Here is a 19289-nt window from a genome sequence, read left to right as displayed (position 1 = left end):
AATTTTTGAAAATTTAAAATAAAATAAAAAATACATTTTAACTTATTTTAAATTTAATATATATATTATTTAAATTTTAATAAATTTATAAATTACAATAAAAATTATGAATGTTATTTTATATATGGTTATAAGTTTGATCGAGTTGGAATATTTAAATAATTTAAATTTAATTAATTTATTAACTTATTAATAATGATTTTATGAGAAAAAATGGTACTGAGTTATGATAAGTTTTCCCACCTTATGAAGAAAATATGTGCTTTGTCAAACTTACATTACTTCCCAAGTTTACAAATAAAAAATTAATATTTTTTGAAAATTTAAAATAAAATAAAAAAATACATTTTAACTTATTTTAAATTTAATATATATATTATTTAAATTTTAATAAATTTATAAATTACAATAAAAATTATGAATGTTATTTTATATATGGTTATAAGTTTGATCGAGTTGGAATATTTAAATAATTTAAATTTAATTAATTTATTAACTTATTAATAATGATTTTATGAGGAAAAATGGTTGTCCACACTGTTGGTTTGACAACTGAGTTATGATAGGTTTTCCCACCTTGTGAAGAAAATATGTACTTCGTACAATATTAAACTTGTACACATGGATGTGAGAACGATTCACATATTAAACTTGTACACATGGATGTGAGAACAATTCCCATATTAAACTTGTACACATGGATGTGAGAACAATTCCCAGATATGTGTGTGAGTAGTGTAAAAAACTTTAAAAAATGAAAATAGAAAGATTTTAATAGCAAAGAAAGTAAAAAGTAAATAAAACTTAACAATATATAACTTTAAGTTTTTATTTATTTCTTTCTATTCTATACTTCATTACTTCAATATTAAAAAGTCACAATCTTACTATTATGGATTCTCATAACAACAAAAATGTCATCTTCTCTATTAGTTGATTAAGTGTTTGTCCATATTCTTTAATATATATATACTTGCCAAAATGTTTGTCCATATTCTTTAATATTTATATCTATTATTTATATATTTTTTAATTTCATTAATACCTATTAATTAATTTGGAAATTTATATTAATTTAATTATTGTTCATAATAACTTGGTGGATTTTTAGCCCCAAGAGTTAGCTCAATCGGTCAAATCAAGTGCCTCGCCAATGGGAGGTCACAAGTGCCTCGCCAATGGGAGGTCACAGGGTCGAATCCCGAAAGCTCTTGGGGTTAGGTGGCCGAGGGGTGTTGATGCCTTCGGGTGCGTCCACTCAGTGTTGAACAACCCTGGATGTAGTGGCTACCCATTGACCCGGGTATCCGTGAACCAGAAAGTGAAAAAAAAAACTTGATGGATTTTTCAAAATGTCTATAATTATCTATTAAGAAATAGAAAAATTATATATTAAAAAAAGAATTATATATTTATTAGGTATGAACATATATTTATCTAATTAAAATATTTTTATTAAAAAAAATAATACTATTGAAATTATTTTTAAAATCAAAATTTTAATTTTTTAGTAATTTAATTTAATTTAATTTGAAAGATATATATTATCAACTTTTTTATTTTTTTTGGTGAGTTTTTATAATACTATAGATTTAATTTTTGGTTCGAGAAAGTATGACACCCCTGTTTCTAAGCCATATCAAAATCACTAGCGATCATTGGGTGAACTCTCAACGTTTATTTTTTAATAATAAAAATTTATATAAATAATTAATAAAAATGAAGGGTTATAAAATAATTATAATATATTAATTATATATTTTATTAAAAATAATATAATAAAATATTGAAAATCCTAAATTAACCAACTATTTAATAGTAATTTTATTAATATTTTAAGTAAATAAATATATTTAATTTTAAATTAAAATGAATGGTAAATAAATATATTTAATTTTAAATTAAAATGAATGACATAAGTCACTTTTCCCGATTCCAAAATGAGGGTTTAGCATAGGACAATCTAAATTTGTCTACTTAAAAAAACATGTATGAGAATTTAAAAATGAAAATATGAGAATTTAAAAATGAAAATTCTTAAAAAATAATTTGAAAATTTTTTAATTAGAAAGACTCAAAGATAATATACTACAAAATTTATTATTTACATATAACAAATATAAGTGGATTGTTATATAAGTGGTCACTCTTTTCACAAATCATGCAAGTTTAATAGGAAAATAGGAAAATCCATAATCAAGAGGCTTCGGGTGATCGTAACACAACTTTATTAATTATTTTCAATTACAACCCTGACACTGTAGCATATCAATATATAAATTATTTGTAATTACAACCTGACTTTGACTTCAAATCATGTAGGAAAAAGCAACTTGAAGCTGTTATAGTATGAGAAGAGTGAGTTAGGTCGTAAACATGTAAGAAACAAAGCAACATGAACAGACGAACAGAGATGGTGACAATAATCAATCGAGTGAAAAAAATTCAATACGTTTTTTACTTTAATTGGATATCGACAAACGACGAAAGCGCTCAGTGAACCCTCCCCTTAAAAAAGTCCAAGGTAAGATACAAATAGGCAGATATGGAGACAATAATCAAGAGTGAAAAAAAAATCAATATTAAAAAAAAGCCCAAGGTAAGATACAAATAGACAGATATGGGGACAACACTCAAGAGTGAAAAAATTCAATATTAAAAAAGTCCAAATGTAGGCAGATATGGAGACAATAATCAAGAGTGGAAAAATTCAATGTGTTTTACTTTAATTGGATATCAACAGACAACGAAAGTGTCGAATGAACCCTCCCCTTAGAAACACAATTTCGGTGTGAGGATTAAAACCGTAACATATCACTCAACAAAAACAAAAAGATCATCTATCATGACCAATGGTTCTAATACCCAACAATGTTTATTATTCACATCTCATGAATCAATATTCATCGTGTATTCAATAAAGCTCACAGTGACCCATGAAATGCCCTCTATTATTTCACCGTCAAATACCAAGCCTCAATATTTACTGGTTAATGGAAATATAGAACTTTAATTTAAAAAAACAAAATTCAAGCATCGTGGAAGAAACCATGAAGAAAAACCCCATTCTACTCTAGGTTCTTCAAAAGATATGAAAGCCACGACCAATGAGAATTAATAGTGAAGCTGGACAGCCTCAAAAGCATATGCTGGAAGAATCAAATCAAGCCCATGGAAAAGGCGGGAAAGACGAACAAGCCTGCTCTCGATCACGCTCAATTAAGTTCATTTATACAAATTTCATAATACCGATTATCAACATCTCGGGCAAAGTGGAAACCCACAAAACACATGAGAATTGAAAGAGCCATAACACCAGCACAAGGCATAGACCACCAACAGCGAAAGAATACCATTAACATGGCATGAATATTCACTTTTAATAACCATGACTGTAGACACAAACACTGTTTAGCATCTAAAATCAGAGAATTGGCAGGGGGATCATCAATGTGTTATCAATGGTTTTTTCTTCATGGTCATCATGGATTTAAAGGACAAAAAAATAAAACCATAATAACCTACAATACTCTGAAGATAATTTTAGTAAATTTGAAGAAAATTTAAACATTTTTGGATGTAACAATTTTAAAAAAAATTCCTTTTTTAGAATTTTTTTTTGTATATACATGACTATTGATAGATACATTACATTTGTCCAACTTGAATGGGTCAGATTTTTTTTATATGCATAATCATTGATAAAGACATTTCCATCTGTCCAACTTAAATAGGTCATAGAAATTGCCTGAAAGTTCACATCATTCATTTGATTACTTTTTTCTACCAAATAAAGAATTTATAAAACTAGAACTATCAATTTAGTCTTTATTAATACAATCTCATAAATGCAATCTCAAAACCCTACCATACATCTGATCACATTCTTTTCACAAATATTTAACGAATAAGAAACTTAACACAACATGAAAAAACGAAGTTCCCATTTTTTGTTAGAAACTTTAATAAAATACATTGATAAAACATAATTGCCATTTTGCCTGCAAAAAGTATATATTTCAACATAAAATATCATTACCTACTTAAAATTAATACAAACACCAATAAAAATTGAAAACCCAACCGTCAACAACCTTAAATTGGTTCCAAATATCAAAAGCCTGACAAATAAAGGAATATTATTACAATATCAGTTCCTAATATCCATTTGGTCAGTTTTCACATCCTAAAAAGAATGTTTTAGAATGGGAAAAGAACCCAGACTCATCCGGAAGGAAATATATTTAATTTAAAATTTGCAATAATTTTCTATAAAAATATATAAAATACCAAGGAACTTTTGATAATTATAAACTGTCAAACATTTATAATACACTTTGACTGAATATTTGCCAGTATCTCTAAAATATATGGGTCCACAAGTTTAACGATCCTAACATCCAATAATCTTAAATTTCCAAGCAAGCGCTGGTAATAGGTTACAATAATCGCCCACAACCAACGTTTCAATATGTAGCATGGAAACCAAAACCTCTGTTGGAAATTTTATTCTGAAAATGTATACTCCGTTTCAATAAGTAGCACGGAAAGCGAAACCTCTGTTAGAAATTTTATTCTGAAAATTTCTACTCTTAATACTAAGTCCCAAAGCATGGGAGATTCTAAACAAAAAAACATAAGCATTCTACTTTGTGTCCTTTCTTATTTCAAGCACATGAAAGTTACTAATGGAAATCAAGCATGATAGGAAATTTTACAAATTCGAAACCAAAACATCTGTAGATTCTTTTCTAAAATTTTCCAGTACCAAACTCAAAGCGTGGGAGATTCTAAACAAAGAATGGCATTCTGCTGTCCTTTTTCATTTCAAGCAATATGAAAATTGCTAACGGAAATCAAGAACGCATTTGAAATTTTAAAGCAAACACTTGACATCAGCGCACACCGCTAAATTGTCAAGTCTAACAATCAAGATAATGAATGGCTCTAAGTAAATACTCCTGAAATGCCATGTCTACACACTCTAAACACATAAATAACTAGCTCAGCTAGCTTTTCAAATCATTTCGTTAATGTAGTTACAGGTAACATAATCTTAGCAGCAGCGCTTTGGGACAATTGTTAGAAACGATTTAAACAAAAATGAAGGCAGTGAAGATCCACTGTTAATCATGGCGCCCAGTGCCAAACTAAGAATAGCTAAATTACATTCAAAAAAATGTCATGGTCATAACATATTTGACAAATCTTTTGTATCCTAATAATAGGAAACATACAAAAAGCCTTTTTTAAATGGATGGATGTATACAAACAAAAACATTTCACAGAATATACTAGTAATCACAGACCTCCATCGCATAAAAAAATTATGAGATGGCCCTTCTCATAACAGCAAATTTTAAAGGATCTCTTTCAGGCAAAAAAAAATCCGCAATGTTTCAACACTAAAGACCACTTCAGCTTATGAATCAATCATGACTTGAAGCTGGAGACGCACTCCGATCAGACTTTCCCTGGAACACCATAATCAAGAGGTGTCAATTATAACATGAACGATATCATCTGCCAAAAAGTATCTTTCCCAACCAAGTTACATGATGAATTTGGCTGTACTGGATGAAGAAAAAATGTGATAGAGGTCAAATACCACAGGTGAACGAGATTGTGAAGGGCTCCGGCTCCGGCTCCGGCTAGAGTTCCGGCTACGCATCTTAGTAATTAAAGACAAACAAAAGCCATATATTAAGTATATTAAGGACCTTTGAATTAATCAACACAAACTTGCAACCAAAATATTGTATTCAACAAACATTTCAATTTGGAACTTCAACTTACTGAGTGTGGTGTCCTCGAGCTTGACCTTGACCGCGACTTGGATCTGCAGCATACAAACAGAAATGAGATTATGAGATAATCACACCACAGAAGTAAATGGTTGGATTAGGCACACAATTGGCTAATACAATTATCTGTTTAAGCACAAGAAACAGATGGAAAACAAAAACCATTCTATCAATACATTACAAGCAGATAAGGTAATAACCTAGAGAGCGAACGTGGTTGTGAACGAGAGCGTGACCGTGATGACAAAGACCTTGACCGTGATCGAGAGGCTGACTTACTCCTAGATTTGCTGCAAGTGAAAAAGAGGAGCTTCTTTGACCGATGAGGGTGTTTAAGAAACTTCAATTGCTTAAAACTAATTTAGTCTAATGAAAGTTTAATAGTCAAAGCCAAACCTCCTGCTCCGACTAACACTTCTGCTTCGGCTGTTAACGGGACTTCGGCTTCGGCTCCGGCTCCGAGACCGGCTTCGGCTCCGAGACCGGCTTCGGCTGCGACTTCGGCTCCGAGACCGGCTTTTAGACTCGTAACTCTTTACCTGGATCCATATAAAGACACAAATGGTGCCACAAACTGTTTAGATGAATAGCATGAAAATTGCAGACATGGCTATAGTCAGTCTCCTATATATTTCACATGTGCAAATACTAAATATTGTGCCTTGAGGAAGAAAATGCATTCATGAATCGAAGGTTCTTAACTTAATTTTTTAAAAATGTGTATACCCGTATATAAGATCTAGCAAATGGATTCTTAAATTCAGTGTCATCAAGTTTCTTGATCTGCACAACATATAATGGTATTTGAGTTAAACAAAAATCACTGCAGAGAAATATACCAGGTAGAGACCTGAAATATATTCAAATCTCTATAACAAGTTGGTGAATAAAACAAAGCAAACTTACAGCATATTTCATATCGTCATAGTTAGTGTATTCGACAATTCCAGTGGCACCTAATCAAATCAACAGATATCCACCAGTGAGCTTAAAATAATACAGCAAGCCCATGACAAAAATCTTTGAATTTCATAGTATTTTATGCTAGCAACTGTCCCATTCTGGACCAACAATTCCAATAATCTATAAAGGTAAAATGATGTCAAATTGATGAAACACCCATTAAAATGTGTTTGTTGGAACCTATTGTAAGGCATCATAAAACATCATATTGTCACTAATTTCTAATATTTATTAGAAAACCTCGTCAACTTCACTGGTTATTGTCTTTTGTCTCTTATAGTGCCAAATCAAATCCAACTACCAACATGGATCGAGGTCAATGCTCTATGCTCCTATGACACTCGTAAGTAAATAATTGTATAAGAATTTATAAAGAAAACAAAAGGTGTTATATGAATGAAGGCAAAACAAGACATCACCAACTAATAAACGGACTTCACCAACAAGTGCAACAACTTCTAAGTTCGTAGTTAATAATAAACCGATACCTTTATTAGACATCAACCATTAAAATTGACTTATCTCTTCAATGTGAAGTTCAAAATTTCATCAAGGAACACATGATATCAGATTCGAAGGAAATTATCAAAGAAAATCACTATGAGACTGCCAACAACTACGTTAGTCCTCTGCAATCGATTGTAAGATGTTTTATTTCAGAAAAATATGCTACAGTGAGAATCAGAAAAAGTAAAATACATGGTCATTACCCTTTCCCTCGCGGAACACTTGAGCAAAACCAACATCTCCAGCTTTACGCATATGATCCTGAAGAAAAAAAGAAACTGGTAAAACTACTAAAGTAAAAGTTTCTGCAGATTTGACACATTATAAAAATTAAACTTCATATATCACCTTCAGGTCTTGCCATGATGCTGATGAAGGGAGCCCACGAACAATAACTGCAATATACATTTAAAATCGGCCAAATACCAGCATCATCAAAAAAAAAAACAGGTGTAAGATTAATCACAATGCAAACCACATTAAAAGTCGACTGTAAACGAGATCCTCCTTAACAAAGCAATTGTGTAACTTATTCACACAAAAACATAAAAACCAATGCTATTATATACTAGTAAATGTAGCACATCAGCAAACACATTATATCTAGATTTTTACCTAAAGACACTAAAACTTTCTCAGTTATATTAGAATCCAAACATTATAGTAGACCTCAAACCATACCACGATATTCAGAACGCTTAGAGACTGCACCACGTCCACCACCACCAGCACTGCTGTAACTGCTATGGCGATCACTGAATGAAGACTGCCCTCGACCTCCATGGGCTAGCTCAACCTGTACATATCAAAGTACACATAACAATAAGGAAAAAAGAGTGGCTGTTTCTTAACTCTTTAAAGAACTTAGAAACAAGTGGTGGTTTCATATCACTGCTCCCTTTTTTTCTTCTCACCCTCAGACGATGCCCATCAAAATTATATCCATCACGACCACGAATTGCATCTTCTGCATCTCGGGCATCCTCAAACTACAAGACACATCCCAAAACAAAATCAAAACCAATTCTTATGAACAGCATGCTCTTTCAAAGAACTATCAACCAGTTATTTCAGAGTTCAGTCAGACCAGTTTCTTTTCCTAATAAAACGAAATGCTAAAATTGAGTGAATAGCATACCTCGATGAAACAATAACCAGGAGGCCGAGGAGGAATTTTCAGATCAATGTCAACAATAGGTCCATACTGCTCAAAAAACCAAACACGATCACAAAAAAGGTATCAAAATTTAGAGAAAAAAGCATGACAAAGTTGCAGTCTTATCTGGCGTCCAAAACATCAATACTAATAGGCATAACACTAACCAAAAAGCAGCCAAAAGTTAAGATACAGCTAGACTACAATTGCTTTGAAAAAGGCATTCCAATTCAACTCTACATCTGAAAATATGAGAATATTTAGTAGAAACATCTCCAAGGAAAGGATTTTAAGACAACATAGCACCTAGAGATAAGAAGCAATCATATTATTAGAGAAATGTACATAGAAATTCAAAGTATTTGACAACACAGATTTCAGAGAACTCACTAATAGATGCAAATAAAAGCTCACAACGCTTTCTGATAACTGACCTAATAGAGGCATATAAAAGCCAACTAATCCTCTCTGCCATTTGATAATCAAGAAATTAACAACTGGCAGAATTTATTATCCTTCTAAATTCCAGAGCATCTACTGGCCCAATTTATGTTTAATGATCATCAAATATCAAAACTCTGATCCTCGTCAAGTCTTGGATGAATCAGGGAGGGTGGCTTTTACAGATTGTTAGAAGATCCAATGAAATGACAATCTATGTGAGCTTTGGCAGAGAAGATTCAGTCACCTAAATTTTGGTTCCTTACCTCTTCTGATGGACATCGTGATTGGATTCCCAGACTTCAGATCTCTGTGGACCCATGTAATCAACTTAGACGATGGGTAATCTTTATTATTCATTATTCTTCCAGAAATCCCTAGATATATTTTATGAAGACCAAGCATGAGGACTTTAATAGGTTCCAAGGGTTCAAAAAAAATTCAGAACCAAACAGGTACAAAATCATACCAATGTCCTCACAGTATACAAAGTGTACACGCATCTATCATGGTTGAAGATTGCAGATATGTAATTTGCCTCTACATTCATCATGTTAAAGAGGCTGAGGGAGGAGGTCAAGACTGCTCTTGGGACCATGGTTATTTCAGAGTTTTGGTCTTTTTGGAGAAAGACAAATCAAGAAACCTCAAAAAATGTTAAGGATACAGTGTTAGATGATGCTTGGTGGGAGAGGGTAAATCTTACTATTAAGATCATGGACTTTATCGTTGCTTTGTTGCAATTTGCAAACACAGAACACCCATCCCAGGGGAGGTTTATCAAGAGTGGGATTCCATAATTGAATTCGTGAGGACCATTGTTTTTCAAAAAGAGTGCCCTAAGTATAAGACATAAATGAAGGCCTTTTTCACCATCATACAAGATAACGGGTGGGATAAGAATTGCACACATTTGCATTGCTTGGCTTACTCATTGATTCCAAACTTCAAAGTAATACAGCGATGACTGGCTCAATGGTGGCCCTTCATGCAAATTCCCTCCTCACATGGATGTTGAGATTTCACAGGGGAGGAAGGATGCATTTGGACAGATATATCAAGATAGAGCATCCCTCGATGCAGTGGAGGATGCCTTGCAGAGTTATCCGCTAGCACTAGGAAATTTGCAGGCTATGATGTGATTAGAGATAGGGGAGCCAAGAAGCCCTATGCTTGGTGGGCAACTCATGGGGCAACATGCCCTCTTCTATAGCAATTAGCCATCAGGCTCCTCTCTTAGGTTACTTCATCCTCTTATTGCGAGAGGAATTGGAGCACATAACGGGAATCTGTATATTTTGAAGAAGAACAGGTTTGAGCAGTCAAGGGTAGAGACAATGGTGTATGTGCACACCAAACTTAGTCTTATTTACAGGTTAAGGAACGAATGATTGAAGGGAAAGACAAAGATGTGGGATGTGTTTCCTAATGATATTGGTTTGGACAACAGCGTTGAGTTGGCATTGACCAATTTGGATCATAATGAACCAATGCTAGAGCCTGTCAGATTTGATGATGGTAATCCTCGTGAGGGGTCATCCTCCACACCACTAGATGCAGAGTTTAGATTGGATGCAGAGGAGGATGGAGGAGAAAGCAGTGGTGGTAGTGATGTTGATGAGCTATAGCCTATGAGATTCATCCATCCTAATCTACGGTTCTAGTATCTACCCTAATTTGTATTTGCCATTGGCATTCCCACCTATAGTAGTAGTGACTCAGTGAATCAAGACTCAATATATATGTACTACAGTTTGATTTTGATGACTTAATGAGAAAATTATAGTTTATGGTTTTAATTTCTTGTGTTTGTCAATTTACCACCATTGATGTAGTAGTAAGTATTACTTGTATCATTGATTATTGTATATATAATGTATGATTGAATTTGTATCATCAACATGTAAGTGTTCTAGTTTCTAAATTGAATCTTTCTATATTTCATTTTTGTGTGTAATTTACTAATTGTTATATTTTAATTTTGTATTGCATGTGCATGCAATATAACATGTCCTCTGTGTCATGTTACAGGGATCATCATGTCACATGTCAGATACTCATATTTTTGTGTCCTCTGTGTACCATGTCATTGTGTTACGTGACTACCTCTAAACCAATTGATATGTGCCAAATACTCAAATGACAACAATACACCAAACAAAATGATAACCAGAGCGAGAGACAAGTATATTTGCTGATTTGTACACATTTTACACTCAATCCTATCAATATTTATAATGATTTCCAAAATTGAGAGTGTTCAAGCTAGTTGACTATTCACCTTAGCCACTTCTCATTGAAAAAATAGAAAACCTACCTATTAATAAATACAATCCATAAAATATATTGTGTGACAAGGAGGCATATCAATCGATCTTAACCTTAGATCTATTAAATGCCAAGAAGAATCAAATCCCACATGACATCTCCACCATAATGGGCTGTAAAAGCACCTTTCGGCACAATAAGCTGCCTAATCTTTTCTCATGAAAATTATACCAAATTGTAAAATGCTGCCTTCAACAACCTCTTCCTAAAACACATCCTCTTGAATTCACGGGATTCACTTTTCTCTTTTTCAGGTTAAGATAGAGCTGATCATGTACATTAAAAAAATTGGTGATTCCTAATATAAAGAAAACATCAGAAATTGAAAGCATAAATCATGTATTGAGGACCTAGAAAAGGCTAGAACCAAATCCACAGCAATAACAACCTAGTAAAGGCCAGAACCAAATCAACACCAAAAAGGACCTACAGAAAAGGCTAGAGCCAACTCCACACGAATAAGGACCTAGATATTTGGAAAAGCTATGCCTGCTACACTGTATATGAGAGAGCTACTTTACGTACAACTAGCGCAAAACTCTGGCAAAAACTGTCACAATAGACATAGCTGGGACTTCGAAGAGAGAAAAATTAGAATAAACATTACTTACAGCTGTTTGTACTATGTAACAGGAAAGCAGCATATTATAAGCCTGTACTTAAATAGTACTCTGCAACTTAACTACAAACCAAGTGTATCACAAACATTATTAACCTGCAGTTGACAGAGCTTATATGCCTATATCTTCACTCTATCCAAAAATGATAACAGATAAAGTTAGAAGCATCCTTTTCAATATTCTCAAAACCAAAACCCCAAAAAAACATACATAAATACAGCAAGCTCTTAGTGTAGAACCAAGGTAAATTGAATGGATATTTTATATTTATTATCATGCTTTTCAACATCCTCAAAACCAGATCCAAAAACACTCCCAAATGGTAACAGCCAGATTTTGTAGTCTAGAACTTACAAAATAAGCCCTAGAAATTGCATTATTAAATCCTTGCAAACATGAATAGGCCATATCCCAAAAACTGTGCATGAAAAGTTCGAAAACAAACAAAACAAAAAAAAGAGAATGCACCACAGATCATTTAAACAGGGAAAAAGAGACAAACCTTATTGAACAAATCTTCGACTTCATATTCCCGAATATCGCCAGGCAGGTTGCCAACATATATTGTTCGACTGGCTCTGCTGCTCATTGTCACTAAGCCAAATAACCTTCAGTAGCCCTTGCCTACAGTGTAAAAACAACCAATTAAATATTTGAACATGACCATTTTGAAAATTACTTCAAATTACCCCATTAATGCCTATCTCTTAAAGGTATGATAAAATTTAAACTAGACCCCCATATAACAGCACCCTAGTGTCCTTATTCACTAGCAGAGAGCTGGGCCAAAGCCGGATGCTACGAGGCAAACCAAGAGAGCAATCTTTGGTGAAAGCGATGCCCAACAAGCTCCATCGCTCCCTCCTTTGCTCCAAGGGGCTCCTCAGCTATGATACATCCAGAAGCAATGTACTTAACCATTTTGACCCACTCCCCTGCTTCTTGCTCATGTAATAAAGCTCCCTCCCAAAGCTTGTTCAAGAGGCTCCTTTAAAATTACCCAAATTTCCACCCTGCTTTCTCCCTCCCTCCCTCTCACCCTCTCTACCTTAAAAGTTGCAAAGCTCCTGACTTGTCCAAGCGCCTCGCATCTATCATACACAAAGGTGTCGTGTTACAGAAAGGAACAAAATTTGGTACCAGTACAAACTTTTTACCTTAACTAACTCTCTTCACACAACCACGTCGATCATAGAAGGGCCTGAAAATATGCAGTGCAGAAGATTAAACACTCTTGCCCTCCTATAAATGAGTCTTTACAGTTACCACTCTGGAAAAAGGTATACAATGTAACAAATGAAAATATTCAAACCGTGCGAACATGTAGCCCACATAAGCTGCAATAAAATATGCTAATTGAACAGCCAAAACCAAAAAAAAACTAATTCAAATAAATACTTTTAAAAATAGTAATTAAAGACCTCAATTAATTTCTGCAGACTCATCGCATGCTAATGCTAATTTAAAATTTAAAAGGGGTTTGTTATCAAAAATGCATGAGCAAGAGTTCACAGGTTCTGTCATAAATTATAATTAACTGCAACAGTGGACGCAACTAAATAGTGTAAATTATACTGGCTAGGATTCTTCATAATTATGAACCAAACTGTTGCCTTCTATCAAAATCCATTTTAACTCCAAGCTTGCGTTCCTGTAAACCTTTTCTTTTGATCAAACTATTTCACAGCAACATATCTTAGCAATCTTCCATGAAACCTAAAAGTGATTTATGAGGCCCATTCAAATGTCTGCAAACTAGAGAAATCCCAGAAAGGGAACTTCATCGTTTCAAGAGAACACTATTCCAGCAGTGTAATATTACTTTTCTCTATCCTCTTCTTTCATCTGGCTTGTATATAATCCTCACTCCATTTCCTAAAATTCTTAAAATCCATTTTGACTCCCAAGCTTCAGTTCTTGTAAGCAGTTTCTTTAGGTCAAACTATTTCAATGTAACATCTCCCAACAAACTTCCATGAAATCTAAAGTAGCTTATAAGCTCCATGAAAATGTCCGCAAATATAAAACACACTTCATCACATCAAGAAAATGGCATTGTAAGAAATAACAAAACATTCATTATTCCCACATAGGCATCCACTTCAGCATCACAATGCATAGGAGTAGCAAATAATACAGGTGACCGAATGAGAGTCCCTGGGTTCCTTCATTTTCTTGACTACATATACATTTCCGTAACAAGGTCACAAAACGTTGATTATCCAATTAATTGCCGCAGAGAAATGCCTTTCAGCCATTAACACCCCCTACATGATTTCCAGTATCCAAGTTTGATGATAAAAAGGATATATAAAAAGCACCACCTTATCTAAAGTTAACCACCTTTCATCCATTAACACCCCATACATGATTTCCAGTATCCAAATTTCATGATAAAACAGATACATAAAAAGCACCACCTTATCTAAACCATCATACCATTCTGGAACACTGAAAAGATGCATCCGGATTACGCATTATCAACTTCTCACCTGCTATAGCTAATATATATCCATTGCACATACGCAGTACATAAAAGTTGAGTTTCAGTTGTATTAATGGAATTGTTGTCATATGCATATGCATAGTGCAGAGGAAACAACATGCAAACATGAATCCAACAATCGATTTGGCGATATCACAATTCTAATACAACGAGCTTGAAAATGGAGAGAGTAAGGCATCTTGCCAATGCATTTTCACTCCATAAGAGTCCTAAAGATAAGGGATTTGCGTGTTTCTGTAAAGTAGATAGAGAATATAGTCATATGTATAATTCTGGTCATATATAATGTATATCAACATAGATTCATCTTAACTCTGGATCTACCCAGCATAAAGAGGATCAAATTTCTCAAGATGTGAACCTCTTTATGAGTACAAAACTTGAGGAAAGGTTTGCACCTTGAGAGATTTGATTCATCTCGACGCTTGGTAGATCCGGAGTTATGATGAATCTATGTTGGTTCTTAATAATACTAATTTTTAATGTAATATGCATAACCTTGATTTTGTGTGTCTGTTGATGGAATATTTGTACCGGGCAGATCCATCCAAAGGGATCACTTCCTATTGACTCAACCACAGAGCCTAACCCCAAAGGTGTGGAGAGAATTGAGATAGTATCATATTTTACTGTTATTATTTTTTGATCTAACACCTCATCTGACGCGCCACTACAACATCTTCCGCATACTGGGCTGTGTAGCGTTTCTCGGCACAAATATAGACAAGATGGATCATGCAAACATAAATCAAATGACCTATTTGTCAATATAATTATTATTATTATACAATGAGCTTGGAAACGAAAAGGTTAGGAATACAGTTCTAAAATTACAGAGGTTTCTCATAGATTACCATGTACAAACAAAAACAGACAAAATTGCAGGAGGTATTTACGAACTTTTCTGCAACGCATTGTGTTCTGCATGGCAATGGGTAGTAAAAGGTAACAACAAATAAGAATCAGACCATTCCCTTGTTTCCTAGTTTTAACTTATGTACGATATCTACACACTGGATAACAGAGAATCAATCTCAACCACAAAATAGTCAACATGCCAAATCGTCCGGTTTTGAGCCTTGCCAATCATAATGTAACAGCATGTATTCTTCTATAGCTCTCCTATGGAACATAAATCTCAATAATGTTGGAGTTCATTCCATTAATTAGTACTGAGATGGATATTAAAATACAAAAATCCATAGATGCTACCACAATATCCATAAAATGACATGGACTGAATTAATTAGAAATACATCCAAGTGTTAATTCATATTCAACTTGGTCTCACACACTTAACAAATTCTATTCTTCACATATTTCTAGTTTGTGGTCTCAATCTTCTGTTTCCCTTGATGTAGTTTAGTGTTAGTTCATCATGGTAATTTTGTCTGAATGACCCCGTGTCCAATATATAAGGTCACATGAGTATGCACCACTATTGATGCATGATCATATTTAGAAATTAGATTTATAGGTTGAAAACAAGGATATAAAAGGAAGGGAATAACCTTTCAAATCTTGAAAAGCAGAACAAATGGAAAAGAATGTGTTGCAATAAGAACATCATAAAATGTTAATATCTCATATTCATATAAACTATATCAAAGTCCTAAAACTTAATGCTCGAGCGAGCAAGGCACGTGACAGATCGTCAATGGATGATTACTTGTCCGGAGAATATGTGCAAGCTTTACTTTGCTCGGGGAAAAACAAAACAAAAGTGGCAGTCAACTTATTATTTACGCGTAGTCTAAACAGGCCAAATTTTAACATGATTTTGAGAAAATCCGATGGATCTTTTTGAAAATCTGGGTTACAGGAGTCAAGCTTCTTTAGAATTTTTGGGTGCCTTTTAGTTTTTGATGATGTTGAATTAATTTCCAACATCAAAAGCAATTTAAACACTCCCAGTCAGTTTTTGACGGTGTTTGAATCTATTTCCAATATCAAAAACAATTTAAACACTCCCAATCCAATTTCAGATTTCAGGGAAAAAAAATTAAATCCAATTTCAGATTTCAGGAAAAAAAAAAATTAAAGCTATATTCCAATAACAAATTCGCCATCCAGGAGTAATTGTGGCCTCGTTAGACTACGCTAATTATTTATCAAGAGGGTTTATGAGAGATGAAAGATGTGAACTAATAAGACAGGCTGCACTTAGGCGAATAAGACCAAAAACAGCCTAAAAACCCTATAAACGTGAATGCTCGAAAGCAATAGACACCCGCACATTTCGTGAATACTAGTGAACTGTTGATAATTTAATTTACAAAGTTTCCACCACCTACATAAAAATGTACTCGTGGAGAACAATTTTCAAGCCGTGCGCATGATCAGGTGTTAAATACCAAATTTTTTAAACGCACGTTCAAAGCAATCCTAATGAGAAAATTTGAATTAAGTTACTAACCTTCCATCTCGTGCAAGAAAAACGAGGCTGGCCAAAGTGCAGACGAATGCCAAACTTAATCCATAAAATTATCAAAACACTAAAACGCAGAAGTAATTCCACTCCGGCATTAAATTAATTTTCAAGCCAAAAGTTAAGCATCTGGAACAAGGGTATCATCATATTAACCTATTTGACCTGTTTGACAGCTCCTCCAGAACAAAGGCGGGTGGACATTAAATAACAAGCACTAAGGGAAGTTGGTTTTCGAGATAAAGTTCCCCGTTCGACATAAAATTCAAACGAGTTTACAGCCCCAAAAAAACAGTTGTACAAATCAAACATTTAGGTTTATAATTCGAACAAGAAAGGATTTTGTTAAAAAACAAAAATAACTTGTAGAAAAATAGAAAATGCGCGTACAAGAAACCAGAGGAGCCGTGAATAACGGTTCAGCCCTTCCCGCCGTCGTCCTACTGGTGCCGCAAATTCGCCGCTCGTCGACAGCTCGCTTAACTGTTGTTTTGTCTAGAGGTTTTGGGAGATGAAAATGATGAGATATTATGAGAAGGGTTTTGAAAAAAATGCACTTGAGGGTTTGGATTCGAAAAAAAGGATTTGCCAAAACAGAAATGACGATAGTGCGAGCAGAGGCTTGGAACCGAAGCTGCAGCCTTTAACGCCGTACCTCTTTTCTCCCGGAGGATACACGTATCACTTATATATGGAGGCCAAATTTTGCACCGAGTGTGCAATGTCCTGTTGTATGGTTTTTAAGTGTTGATAAGGGGTTTGAACTCTTGAAATGGGGCCACCCCTACCTCATTGGTAGGGAACCCATTTCAACGCGAGTTTAATTTCATTGTAGATTTTGGTTATCACAAGATAGGTTTATATTATATTTTTAATATGTATTTAATTTATCATTATTTATAGAGTTTTGGATAGATGGTGATTGGGTGATTAGTTAAGACACTTTTTAATGTGTAGTCGCCGGTTTACAGAGTCTTGGATAGATGGTGATCGCGTAATTGGTTAAGACAATCTTTAATGTGTAGTCATCGGTTTACAGAGTCTTGGTTAAGACAATCTTTAATGTGTAGTCATCGGTTTACAGAGTCTTGGATAGATGGTGATCGGGTAATTGGTTAAGAGACTCCTTAATGTGCAGTTCCCTGCTTAGATAGGTTGATATATTGGACATGATGAAGATTTAGTCATGCCAAGCTTACAACAACAACAAAAGTCATAACGAATGAATATATTGATGTTCATTTTTATGGACCTAAGGAATGAGCTATTAAAAAGTTTATAATAAGTTTTGAAAGATTTAAGTTTTGTTTGGAAGCATTAATATAATATTTGCTATGATTTTTTATTAAAATCATAACAAATATATCGATGTTAATTTATATGGACATAAGGTATGAGTTATTAGGTTTTAAAAGGTTTAAGTTTGCTTTTGGTTGGAAGCATCAATATATTATATAGCATTATTTATAGTTAGTTTATGAAAGACAATATCTAGAAATATTACATTGTCCTTGATTGGTGTTGGTATGCTACCTTGGTTGGGGTTAGTGTTAGTTTAACACCTTAGCTAAGTATTACTACTACGGAGTAGATGTTTATATAAATGCTTCAACGTGAGCTTGATTTAATTGTAGATTTGGTCATTGGAGTAAATAGCCATAATAAATCGTCTACCCCAATATAGTGCTAATACTTAGTTAAGGTGCCATAATAAATCATCTACCCCAATATAGTGCTAATACTTAGTTAAGGTGTTAATTAATAACAATAACCCCAACTAAGGTAGCATACCAACAACTCCAACCAAGGATAATGCATTTCTAAGCATTGTCTTTATGAAACTAACTATGCATAATGTTATATGATGTATTGGCACTTCTGACCAAAAGTAGCCCTGCAACCCTTGGAACTCAATATAAATTTTTAATGACTAGTGCCTATCATGGGAGCAAGAATTCACTCCCACTAAATAGCCATGTCTTTGTAAGTGTTTTTTCCAATTTTCTCCTTCATGACAAAGCATATTTGACATACTTTATCATTTTAAAATATTTCATTTAATCATAAATAAAATTGAAATTGAAATAAAACTAACATTTGTAGTAGGTATACTTTCCTCTCAGGTATGAGGTTGTAACACCCTCCTCCCACATCTACCCAAGTAACTAGCCAACTGAGGTAAACATGTGATGAGAAGTTACTATGATATTATTCGACCTCCTAAGTCACCTTAAGGAAGTGGAACCGACAGAAATACACCATACAGACCTTCCACATCAGCAACAGGACTCTTAGGAACCACCCCAACCACTCAGGTAACTAGCCCGTAGGTCCCACTAAGTTTTTAGACCATTAAACCCCCGGACGCTCCGTTGATATGGACAAGCATGTGTCCAAAAGGCTCCAGACGCTCCCACAACATGGGTGTGTATGCGTCCAGGGACTTTTCTGCTCAATGTTGTGGTTGCGTCTCTGGGATTTTAGCCACTTTTTTAGGCCCAGAGCCCAGGTCACTTCCCATAACTCAATGACACTT

General features: G+C 34.0%; 1 protein-coding gene across 5 annotated transcripts; it reads right to left on the bottom strand.

The window, feature by feature from the left end:
• Nucleotides 1-4985: 4985 nt before the first annotated feature.
• LOC149221277 (serine/arginine-rich splicing factor SR30-like) lies at nt 4986-17465 on the bottom strand. Of its 5 annotated transcripts, none has more exons than XM_089385061.1 (15): nt 17144-17465; nt 12977-13020; nt 12322-12443; nt 8413-8478; nt 8189-8263; nt 7956-8070; nt 7623-7669; nt 7478-7535; nt 6711-6760; nt 6531-6587; nt 6201-6343; nt 6005-6094; nt 5797-5839; nt 5609-5671; nt 4986-5474 (listed from the first exon to the last, which is right to left on the bottom strand). In XM_089385061.1, the coding sequence occupies exons 3-15, from the start codon at nt 12406-12408 to the stop codon at nt 5430-5432; spliced, it is 939 nt and encodes a 312-aa protein (XP_089241187.1). In that variant the 5' UTR covers nt 12409-12443; nt 12977-13020; nt 17144-17465; the 3' UTR covers nt 4986-5429. The 5 variants fall into 5 exon arrangements, with proteins under 5 accessions (XP_089241187.1, XP_089241189.1, XP_089241190.1 ...); XM_089385063.1 differs by lacking the exon at nt 12977-13020 and adding an exon at nt 12868-12910; XM_089385064.1 differs by lacking the exon at nt 12977-13020.
• Between the last annotated feature and the right edge of the window lie 1824 nt (nt 17466-19289).

This window comes from Pinus tabuliformis, chromosome Q, assembly GCF_031772625.1.
Source record: "Pinus tabuliformis cultivar Carrire ecotype Pingquan chromosome Q, CPIR1, whole genome shotgun sequence".
NCBI lineage: Eukaryota > Viridiplantae > Streptophyta > Pinopsida > Pinales > Pinaceae > Pinus > Pinus tabuliformis.
This window is presented reverse-complemented; position numbering and strand designations above follow the sequence as displayed.